Genomic DNA, 11,865 nt, shown 5'->3' with positions numbered 1-11,865 from the left:
GGGTACTCCTGCTGCATACAACATTTTGCAGGCTGTCTTTATTAAATAGCCATAAACTTAGACAAGACACTTCATTTGTAACATTAAAATAAATAGGGATTTCACAGAAACCCTTCAAGGGAAATTCTACTCCCAGGTGCCTCAGGTGAAGTTAAATCTTTTGTCATTTAGGGACATGCGGGCTCATCAGACCTGGAGCAATGATGAACTGGAGACATTTCAGTTCTTGGCCGCATCAGTTTTACCACTCATTCATTACCACAACATTGAAATATTTCACAGCTTTAGGACATTTCAAAAAAAGGAGGAACCTGATCCTTGAGAGAGCTAGATAAAACCACTCAGAACCCTGTAGATGTAAACCCAAATTTTCATCTGTGCAAACAACATGTGGCTTTGCCTGCATATTTCCACAATATCACAATATCTTTTTAGTACATGCTGCCTGAGAGGGGTCTGGAGGGGAGCAGACTGGCCTCAGCCGAGAAATCTTCAGCTGAAGGAGATGTACATGCCTTTTATCAATCAGAGAAGAGGATGGGGGGTCTGAATTGGAACTTGCAGGGCAGAGGCAGGAATACAACAGTCAAAATTTTAAAGTCATTAAAAAAGAAATTTCTCACCCGACAAGGATCTAGATGGGAGAAGGTAAGTCAGACATGGAGACAGGAGGAGCTGGACTGAAGCAGTGTCCAGCTGCCCAGCTACATTTGTCTCAAATAATGAAGAATCCCCAAAATCCAAATTTAGCACTGCTCTCCAGAAAGAAAATACCTGTGAAACCTACTGGTAACATGTGCACTCCATCAGTATGGACAGCAGAGACCAGAACAAGGAGAACTTGGCACTGGGAAAAGCTCCTCAGAGCCTGGTGCAGAGATCAGGCGATAGGTACTGCAGTCCTGGTGTGTCTGTATTTGATAAAGAAGAAAATCAAACTTGGATGGAGAGTTTGGCATAGTCTTCTTTAAACCTGTGCTCTCTTTGTATAATGTAGCTATAATAATGTATTTTATGGCAATGTAGTTAGCATGGTTTTAATAACAGCTTTTTTCTGCAAGGCGCCAAATATTCTCTTGTTCCTTAAATTGTTGCAGTTCAAGATACTGTTTCTTTGCAGGGATAGGCCTCATTTTACAAGTATAGACAGCATTTGGGGAGGAAAAATTTCAGTTTCATTTCCTCTGGATTGCCATTACACACACTTAAAAGATAACCTACTACAAAAAGCAACTGAAATGAGCTAAAAGAACTGGAATTTTCCTGGCTACTGTATTGATTCTGTTTTACACCTTAGCAGTTTCTGTTGTGAATGATTAATTTAGGTCCAAGTCATTAGATGAGGCAAATGCGCTGATTCAAAACTTAGCAGGAATGCAGGAAGAAATGAAAGAGAATAAGCCTGGTAAATATGCAAAACATTTTACAATGAGATTACCTCTGCCAGGTCAAGGCAGTAAAGTTTTACTAGCTTGTGCTATGTGCCTGTAACTGGAATGATGACTCGCAAAATCAACCTTGGAAATATCTCTCTCTGTATATTCAGATTAATATGCACATTCAGAATAACACAGGAACAGGGTTTTTTATGCCTTTGGACATAGTTTGTATACCTGAAGTAACCAAAGTGAAATCTGCTGACAGAGATAGGTTTTTGAGTATTCACATCTTAAGGTATGAAGCAGTGGCTTAGGTGTTTAGCCTGGGGGCAGGAGGAAAATGTTGAGCTCTTCTGGGAGATTCCCTAATTCCTACCTGAGCACCTATATCCAAGTGTTTCTTATACCCCCACTGACTCTCTGGAAAGATTCCCCACCACCTCTCATCCTTAGCAATAGGGAACATCTTTCCAGAGTGCATTTTCCATGATTTTCAACCCCACCTGGCCCTGCAGGAGAGAAATTCTGAGTTTACTGATGGCACAGGCCATGTTTTGTAGGTGAAAAATGTTTAAGGACAACTTTACAGGTGAGAAGATCACTTCTCTTTGAGGTTGAGAAAGGAAAGAGGGGTGCAGGAAATCAACTTTACATTGCTGGCTTTTGTGGAAATTGGATTAGAAATAAGCAAGCACAGAAGCTGGTAAGTGTTCTTATTTCTTGTGAGCAATCCTGGCTGCTCAGGTGTTTGTTGGAAGGATATGTCTATTTATTAATTTCTCACCAGGGCTCAGGGGAGTACATCTGGGAATCAGCTCCTCTGACCAAACCTAACTTGTTATTTATGATAAAAAAAGAACATTGGTAAAGCTGGAAAATTCCTGGAGCATTGCTTAATTTTAAACCAAGATTTCCAAGGAGGTTTTTGAGTTGAAGATATTGAAGGGCCTTGGCTGAATATATTGGAGGATTCTTTCAATAGGAATAGTGAAGCCACTGGATTTTTGAAGAAAAGAATGTAAAAAAGAGTAAATTAATTTGTGACCATTGAAGGGAAAATTGAAAATACTAAACATTCTAAAATGTTTTAGTTCATAACTGAGCTACTTATTTTACTGGGATACATTCACATTACTTAAGGTCACATTAAACAAAAGTGAAGTTTTCTGTTTGAAAAACGTTAATGATAGTTTCCACAGATTCAAATGGAAAAAAACCAAACCCAAACATTTGAAAACAGATAATTAATGGAGGACTGGCTCTTTCCTGAAAGTGACTTTTGTATTGATAAATCTGCATATTCTGTGGAAAGATTTAAAAATCTTCAACCACTTCTAGTCACAAAACACACAGGATTAAAAGCAACATTAAATATCTATATAATACATCTATTTAAATATCTATTTTCATTTTGGGATTTTTGTTGCTTATACTCTTCTTATGGAGACATATAACATCTTAAAAAATGATTGTGCCTCACAAGATTCAAGCACTTTGAATCAATTTGCACTTTTGAAATTTCAAGCTGTTGTATAGTTGATAAAATGAAACAAACAAAAAAATTTTCATTCACATAAAAAAACCATTGTTTCTCTAAAAATCAACATTATTTTAAGATGCAGCTTTTTCCTTGGAAGGTAAGAATATTTTCCAACAAAACATAACTTACAGAAGAATCATATTAAGCATATTTTAATGTAATGTTAATTGTCATTATTTTTCACAATTAAATTTGACCATTACCTCATTTCTTTATCTGGAGAGCCAATAAATGACAAATGGGATTCATTTTTCATGACTCAGCATTGTGGTTATTTATTAAGTTAGCTCTAATATTTCAGTTGCCTTTATCAACTACCTGAAAAAACAAATCAATATCTGATAGGGCATTGCAGCAAAGTATATAAGCATGAGGTTTGTGCTGCTCGGTCTCAGTTTGTCACTTCCAGCCACCTGACTAAGAAGTGACATTTAAATCTTCCTCCTATCCCTGTTATCTGATTTGCAGGAACCCAAGACTTAAGCAACCATGTCCAGCTCAGGTGAGGCAGAGCTCCTACACACATTTAAGGGGATTCCCTTTACCACCAGGTCTTCTCCAGAGCTTTTAAAATCCTTGGATACTTTTGATGCTAGAGAAGATGATGTCCTTTTGGTTTCCTATCCCAAATCTGGTAAGTTCTCATTTTCAATGTTAATTGCAAGAAGCCTTGATTTTGTGTTTCATGTTCTCTGCTCAAACTACTTGGGAAATGTCTGTGTGAAAGAAACAGGAGAGCATGTTTAAGTATGTGAATGTATTCTCCTGTCAGTAAATGTTCATATTACAAGAAATATGGGTCATTTCCCAACATTTTGATTCTGTAATTGAAAACAATCTCAGGTGTTTTCATGTTGGAAAACAAATATATATTCCTTACCTGTAAGCAAAATCTGTACTTGAAAGATTTTCTTGAGGACTTTCTACATTCAATTATGAGCAAGTCAAGAATTGTATGAAGTTATTTGTGTGCCTCTTGGCTGTAGATTTATTAATTTCTTATCCTCTCTCCACCCACCTCTCTTGGACAGAGGAGCACACATGCAGGGGAGCTCAATCAATACTTTCAGAAATATACAGACTCAAGTTATTGTAAGGAAAAAAAAAACCCAAACAAACAGATTATTCTAAAATAAATTATAAAAACAATATAGCCACCTCTCAGCTGACAGCAGTTTGTCTAATGGAATGGTTTTGGTACCAATATTAACATTTCTTTCAGAGTTATCTTGTAATTCAGATATAGCCCTAATTTTTTCAGTGTTTATATATTTGGAGCCAATGGGATTATTTAGTCATGTAAAGTTTCTTGAATCTGTAGGATTAGAAATATAACTTGTTCACTAGCAAGGTGTTTCTGTATGAAAAATGCATGTTTCACAGTAATAAATATTCATCCTTTTTGTTTGTTTTGTTTACTTAAAATTCCTCTTCTGTAGGCACTCACTGGCTTGCAGGAGTTATAACAAAGCTTTACGATGCTCAAGTCACAGTAACATCTCCCATTGAACTTGGAGACATTTCCCAGCTGGAGGAGCTGAATAAACTCTCATCGAAGAGAATCATCCCAACACATTTAGACTACAACATGTTGCCTCCAAATTTTAAGAATAAGAAATGCAAGGTAAGGCAAAAATGATATCAAAGCAGTAAAATATGTAGAAAGTATACTAGGAATCTAATTTGTCCTGTTGATCCTTAGTAATTTTTGAATGATTCACAGTTTTTAGAAGTGTTTTGCTGTGAATTTTGGAGACACTGCTGACCACCAGTTGAAGGCAGCAGGAGCAGAGACTTGGACTGGGGACTGGGTTGTGCTCCTGCCCCACTGCTCCCATGGGGTGATTTTTACACCAGGCACCACACAAAATAGGACATCAACATCTTTCAATCAGAAGTCTCTCATTAGTAGTTGGGGTGTTCTCATGACCTCATTTCCTACTCTCAGAAAATCTTGGCTACTTACAGGTTTCTCTGGGATTAAAGGAACTCTGACCCTCCTGCTGGAGCTTTCTGAAGAGCCCATAAAGGCATTGGGCAAACAGAGGAGAAATGAGATGAGGGAGGCAGATTCAGAGCACAGTTTTGAGTTCATAGAATCACAGAATCACCTGGATTGGAAGAGACCTTAAAGATCATCTTGTTCCAACCTCCATGCAATGGGCAGGGACACCTGCTAAACAAGTTCCTCCCATGCTAATATGGGAGATTTAAAAAATAAGCTCTGGGTCTCAGATTTTATATTCAAAGTAAAAAATTTCAAGATCACTCAGTTCCAGACTTTTGGGACAACGCTGATTTGAATAAAAGGACAAAATTTATGTTTTGCAGCTGTCCTTTGAATGTTAATTAGTAAATGCTTTCATATGTGAGATGTATGAGACAATATGCTGACTGAAGGCTAAAGTTAACACAGGCTCTTTCATAAAACATAAACATTATCCAGCCAGGGCAAACACACCTCTGTCCACATGGAATTGTTTGCTAATCACTATGGACTCCTTACTAAGAAGAGATTTCTAATTTAATGGCATGGTCACTGAAGGAGGAATCCTAAAGGAAAGGGTTTTGACACTGCAAACTGCCTATGACAATGTTCTATTTACACACAGAGCTCCTCTTAAATAAAGGGAGGATATTATCATTAATAACTACATTTTCTTCATTTGCAGATGATCTACATCAGCAGAAATCCAAAAGACACTGCAGTTTCCATGTTTCATTACTACAGAGATAACCCAAACCTTCCCACTGTAGACAGCTGGACTGCTTTCTTTGACCTGTTCTTAAAAGGCAATGGTAAGGTTAAATGTTTTCTCTTTGCAGTTCACATTAGTTTGTTGTGCACAGAATGACTTAAGAAATTTGAAGGAATATGCTGTGTGAAAACTCCTTATTCATATGGAGTTGGTGGGGATAAATCCTAATGCCAAGCTAAACAAGAGCAAATAATAGGATGCTCTCTTCAGCCCTGCAAGGAGTCATTCTGAGAAGCAGCTGCATCATTCCAGCACAGCTCTTTGCAGGTTTTTGCTGCTCTTTGCTGCCCTGGGTGAGCAGGGCCATGGTTGGCGACAGAGCATGTGAGGGGACTGTCATCAGGCTGCAGGGACAGCTGTGACTGCAGGTCTGGTGTCTTCTCCAGGCTGGGAGACAGACCTGGGCAGCCCAACAAAGGAGCCTGTTCCTAAAGCCCTTCTGTACACACTCTTCCTGATGTGCTGTCTCAGAAATGGGGTCCAAAGACCAAGGACAAGAGAGAGATTTTTCAGGAATGGTGGGATGGCAGCTGGCAACAGGACCTTGTTCACATTTTCCACTCCCATATTTAGTGTTTTATTACTCCTTTGAGGACATGTGTCACCACAGTGATGATAACAGCAATAATGATTGATCACCTTGAAAACCCCAAAAGAAAAGTGCTCCTGCAGTCATCACGGACTCACATCAGAGCTCCAGGAGTCAATTCGTTTACTGCCTCCTGCAGGCTTTGGCTCAGATCTGGTGTTCTGAGTCCAGAGCAGCCCTAAGGCACATACTTCAGTGATTTGCAGGATCTTGGCTTGTTTGGTATCAACTCTGAATATACAGTAGTGAAAAAAAAAGGAAAGAGGATTCTATTCAAGGCCAGGCTGGATGGGGCTCTGAGCAACCTGCTCTGGTGGAAGGTGTCCCTACCCATGGCAGGGGAGTTGGAACTAAATGATCTTTAAGGTCCCTTCCAATCTGAAGCATTCTGTGCTTCAATGATTTTAAAAGCATCTCCTATTTCCCCATAAATTATTAGCCACCTTCTATTTTCCAAGTGCTTATGTGTGGCACAAATAGATAACTATGTTGGTTAAAGAGAAATTTAGGTAAGAGGTGATGTGGAGGGAAAGGTGGTCATTTTTGCTCCTAGTAGAAACATTTCAAGGTTGTGCTGCTTGATCCAAACCTGCAGTAGTCTTGCAGAGTTAATATCAGTTCAGAGCAAGGGTTAGGCCACACAGGGACAACTGTAATGAATTCCCTGGAGTTTCCAAGTCTCTCCTGAAGCCACCAGGACTGTGCTATCACTGGCCACATCCCCAAAGTAGCTGGCTAAGGGAGCAGGGTTTAATTGCACGCTGTGGAGCACACATGCCTTGCACTAAGAAATTGCCTTATGTGCTGGAGATGGCTCCAGACTGGAGCATTCAGCTTAATTATAGCTATTAATTATAATTTATACTTAATTACAACTCACAGTTTGTGATCAAAATGATGTCTATTACAAGACTGGAATTTTCTGCTGGTGGTGGTTATAAAGCAAAGTCACAGTTCTGGAGAATGCTTGCTGAGCTTTCTCTGTTCAAGCCTCTTCTCATTGCCCTGCAAGAGGTTTTCATCTTGCCTTTGAAATGGAGAGGTCAGAATTTTGGTTTTTAAAGGAGCTGAAATTTAGCTGTGTTCCCATGGCTCAGCAAATGGAGCATTCAGACAAAACAAATCAGCTACAAACCCTTCTATCTGTGTCACTGGCTGAATGAGGCATTTGCATGAGTTCTTTAAGTAATTCTTCTTCAGAATTTAAAAATTATACAGATTCCCTTCTGCTGGGATGAAAGAGAGGTAACAACTGTGTGCTCCATTTGCCAGACTGCTCATTTCATCTCCTGCTGAGGTGATCAGATCTCTGTGACCACAGACATGCAGTCAGTCATCTGTGAGATGTTGACATCTTGTTAGGCTGGTACATTTTACTTCATTATTGGCCTTTCCTTAGATCTGGAGCCTGCTTCCACTACAGAATCATATCTCAGAATAGTATGAAAACAAATTCCAACAAGAGTGGAAACCTCTTTGGAAGTTACTTTTGTAAATTTGCATTGCTTGACACAAAGAACTGCCTGTGTTTTAGAGGATTATAGATAGAAATTATTCCCCTAAATGTGTGAGGTAGCATCACAGTTATTTATGAATAAAGTTTTTCTGGATCTCTTTACATGGGTTTTCCTTTCAGTTGTCTGTGGATCCTGGTTTGATCATTTCCTAAGCTGGGAAGAACATGAAGATGAGAAAAATATCCTCTTTTTGTTCTATGAAGACATGAAGAAGGTAAATATGCTCTCTGCTCTTGGTGCAAAAGGCATTACTTGTAAATAAGCATCATTAAAACATCAAAGAAGAAGTTATAAGGAAAAAGGAGAAAGAAGGAAAATGTGAACGTGTATCTTTGGGCATATTTTTTATTTCCATGGAATTTAGTATTAACTAAATAATTCTGACTACACAAGTTATATAAACATGAAATCTTATGAGAATTGCATTTCTTAGATGCAGGAATGGGACTCAGACAATTTTCCTCAGGCTCAGGCAGAGCTTTAAGTTCCCCTTTTTGTCCTATGGAAAGGCCAACCAAGGACATCTCTTGAGGACAACACATTAATTTGCTATGTTTGACATTTCAGGTGAAATTTTCAAAAAGTGATGTAAGACAACAGAACTACTTGCATTTAGGACTTGTGTTCCCAATAAAAAAGAAAATTAGAGGCTGGAGGGGTCAGGAAAAACTTCACTATTCTTAAAAAAGGATGAGTAAAATATCAACATACCTTAGCTTTCAGAGAATAAATTTTTAGGTGAATAGAAAACATTTTCTAGTATCTCCATGAAAATAGGTTTGTTCATTTTTTGGGAGAAAAAAATTCAACTCCTAGGAATATAAACAAACCATTTTGGATGCTGAGTCACTTGTTAGATCTCTAGCTACAGCATGTCCAATGAAATAAGCTACTTGGAGCCGGGCTTTGAGTATTCTTCTATTTCCAGGGAAATAATTCTGAGAGACAGGAGAACATTTTATCTGAAGTGGGAGATAAAATTGACAAAGTGACTGTGTGTGATATGACATACTTATTTATTAATTTCTGTGAGTATGGCTAAGAGGGGAATCAGGTTTATTGTACCTGTCATCTGCACAATCCAACGACATATTTAGCTTTGCTTGAAAGCAAATAAATGTGTGACAAACTCATTATGTAACAAAAGGGATAATTTTCAAATCAGCTAAAAGTCTGGTAATCAGCCCAGAAACATAAAAGCTGTATTTTTCTTATACCTCAGGATCTCCCTAAGGTTGTAAAGGAAATTACTCTGTTCCTGAATTTAAATGTCAGTGATGCTGATATCCAAGACATCTGCAAGAAGTCCTCATTCTCAGAGATGAAGAATGACACAGAAAAGGAGAACAGCGACCCCAGTCACACCGTGTGTGCTCTGACATCCAACAGGAAGCTGATTTTCCGAAAAGGTGAATACCTTTGTGCCTAACACAGGAGAAGCAGTGGGAATCCAGACAAAGACTACAGTGCAGGTCTTTCCTGGGGTCTTTGGGTCAGCCCTGGGAAGTGATGACAGGATTCTTCGACCTGAAGCCCTCTTAAAAATGACTTCCTAACTTCTCTGGCTGCAAATTCACACTTGTACTAGAGAAGCACAGAGGGGTCTGAACTATAGCCTGACTAATATTGCTCTGTGGGAGCTGTTGAGCCGAAAGGAAAGCCTCACCCAGCAATACTCTTTATCTGTCTTTTTTTTAATCTAAAAGTTGACCACCTCGGTGTTTTACAACGTCTCTGATATCACCTGCCAAGGTCACTTAGTTAACTAGAATAAGAAAGAGCCAAACACATTCCTTCTGAATGAGTCTGCTCTTATCACCCCTTATCTTACTGAAATATTCCTGAAGAAGGAATATGCTGACGACGACAACAACAACAACAACAAAAGAATGGTCATAGGTAACTTCCAGAGCTTGGAAAATTTTCCACAGTTCTTAGCTCAGATGTCATTTTAAAATACCCTGAGGAGCTGTTTTCTTGCTCCTGGCATTTCAGAACCTTCCACAGGTTTTGATAACAAGTCAATCAAAACCACTGGTTTTTAAAATTATTTTGATTTAGTTAACTTTTGAACAACAACTGGCAGTTTAAAACTAGGAGTTGTTTCAGTTAATAAACAGAGAAATGTTACCTTCCATTAATTCACAATGGTTTTACCAGCCAGCAAAAACAAATGACAACATACAATCTGTCAATAAAAAAGAAACAAAAAAAAAAAGAGATGCATTTTTCTCAGTCAGTGAACTTTGATAGATATGATGAAAATGTTGAAAAATCCCAACATTTTCACTTCCAAATAGTTCCTTTGCTAATCCCAGATGTTTAGCTAGTTTCAGCCAGTTTACAGAAGAGTTATATACATATGTTTTGCTTTGGGCTCTCTTTTCCTGTCCTTTAGGACAGCATACTGAATGCTATTTTAGTCAGAAAATGAGATTATTATTTTAGTCAGGTTTGGGACGCAGAGCCTTTAGAACATGCACATGGAGGGAAACTGTAAGCATTGTCTCATAAAAATGTATCAGTTTACAAAACTATTTCCTTTTTGCTTGAACTGGGTAACAGTTGAAACACTTCTCTGATCACCAGTGTCCATGGACACCCAGAGGTATTCAACTGCCCATTTAAGTAGCTGGACATCTCATCTATAAAAATTCCTAGCGATTAGGAGCAGGTGTAAGAGTGGGATTAATTTGTCAGGCCATTCTTGCTCCTTTTCTAGGAATCTTTTTTTGTCAGTGGCTTTTGGGCTACCACTCATTTAATAAGTTTAGATGGTGACTACAATTTCCTGTAAAGGTCCCTTCCCACCCAAACTGTTTTATGAATCTATGAATTTTTTGACTATTTACAAGACCATCTAGTAGAGAGACTAAAGAGTCTCTAAAGACTAAAGACAAGGGCCTGGGGTGACAGGACAAGGGGGAATGTCTTCACACTGACAGAGAGGAGGTTTAGATTGAATATGAGGGAAAAATTCCTCCCTGTGAAGGTGGTGTGGCCCTGGCACAGGTTGCCCAGAGCATCTGTGGCAGCCCCTGGATCCCTGGCAGTGTCCAACGCCAGGTTGGATGGGGCTTAGAGCAACCTGGGTTAGTGGAAGGCATCCCTGGCCATAGCAGGGGGATGGAACTGAATGATCTATAAGGTCCTTTCCAACCCAAACCATTCTGTGATTCTACAATTTCTTCTACTGACTGTGAAAAAACCCAGGCAGAGACCTTTAACTACACTCAACTAAGGCATGGCAAGATGTCCCTCTGCCCAGACCACCAGGAGCTCTAATTCCACCTTGGAAAGCTGCTGTTCTTCCTCCACCACTTGTGTTGCTGGCACTAATCAGTTCTGAGGATGAGGGTTCATCAAACTTCATGGATGATGATCCATATCTTTCCACCAGAGTATCACCAGAACAATTATGATCCTGACCTACCACTGTGACTGTGGTTAAGAATATATTAATATCTGTGCCAACTGCAACATTAACAAAACTGGGCTGTTTTAAAATCATTTTCTGCTCCACACATTGCTCACTTCACTGTTCTTTCTGTTCCTGCTTTCCTAGGTACTATTGGTGATTGGAAGAACTACTTCACTCCGAAGCAGAATATTAGGTTTCAGGAGATATTTAATGAGAAAATGAAACTCAGCAAGATGGCAAACAGTTTCATCTATGAGTGCTGAGTCCCTGTGAAGAACAATATCCAGTTATCAACAAAAATGCACAAACCAGTTGGTGGGAAGTTCTGAATGGGTGTTCCCACGAGTTTATAGCGCTTCCAATAGGAAGGATTGTAAACATGGGTTCTTGAAAACAGGAAAGTTCTGACACAGTGCCAGAGCTGAACTCAGTTGTCAGAGGGCAGGTGTACATGGTTTCAGAGTCAGGTGTCAGACCTTGGTTTGACAACCGGGTCTACTTCATCATTTATTTATTTTCTTTGCTCCAAGGGGATATGAACAGACTTCATAAACCAGAATAAAGAATTTTACCCAAGATAATATGAAGAGAAAAACAGAAAACAAACTTGCAGTAAACTGAATCTATAAGAAATCTAAAAACACATCATAAGAAAATTAC

General features: G+C 38.9%; 1 protein-coding gene across 1 annotated transcript; it reads left to right on the top strand.

Annotated features, from left to right (window-relative positions):
• Window positions 1-3,408: 3,408 nt before the first annotated feature.
• LOC115910003 (sulfotransferase 6B1-like) lies at window positions 3,409-11,468 on the top strand. Its single transcript, XM_030959771.1, has 6 exons — window positions 3,409-3,553; window positions 4,359-4,543; window positions 5,592-5,718; window positions 7,904-7,998; window positions 9,007-9,193; window positions 11,350-11,468. Exons 1-6 carry the CDS (start codon window positions 3,409-3,411, stop codon window positions 11,466-11,468), a joined length of 858 nt encoding a protein of 285 aa, XP_030815631.1.
• Window positions 11,469-11,865: the final 397 nt, after the last annotated feature.

Source organism: Camarhynchus parvulus, chromosome 1A (genome assembly GCF_901933205.1).
Source record: "Camarhynchus parvulus chromosome 1A, STF_HiC, whole genome shotgun sequence".
NCBI classification, from domain to species: Eukaryota; Metazoa; Chordata; class Aves; order Passeriformes; family Thraupidae; genus Camarhynchus; species Camarhynchus parvulus.
Note: the sequence above shows the minus strand (reverse complement) of the source record. Positions and strands in the feature narration are given on the sequence as shown.

Bases quoted from the DNA above. Each gene is read 5' to 3' on its own strand.
- LOC115910003 (XM_030959771.1), top strand. From the start codon at position 3,409: ATGTCCAGCTCAGGTGAGGCAGAGCTCCTACACACATTTAAGGGGATT. The intron at 3,554-4,358 runs GTAAGTTCTCAT...CCTCTTCTGTAG, and splicing joins GGTTTCCTATCCCAAATCTG to GCACTCACTGGCTTGCAGGA. The intron at 7,999-9,006 runs GTAAATATGCTC...CTTATACCTCAG, and splicing joins TCTATGAAGACATGAAGAAG to GATCTCCCTAAGGTTGTAAA.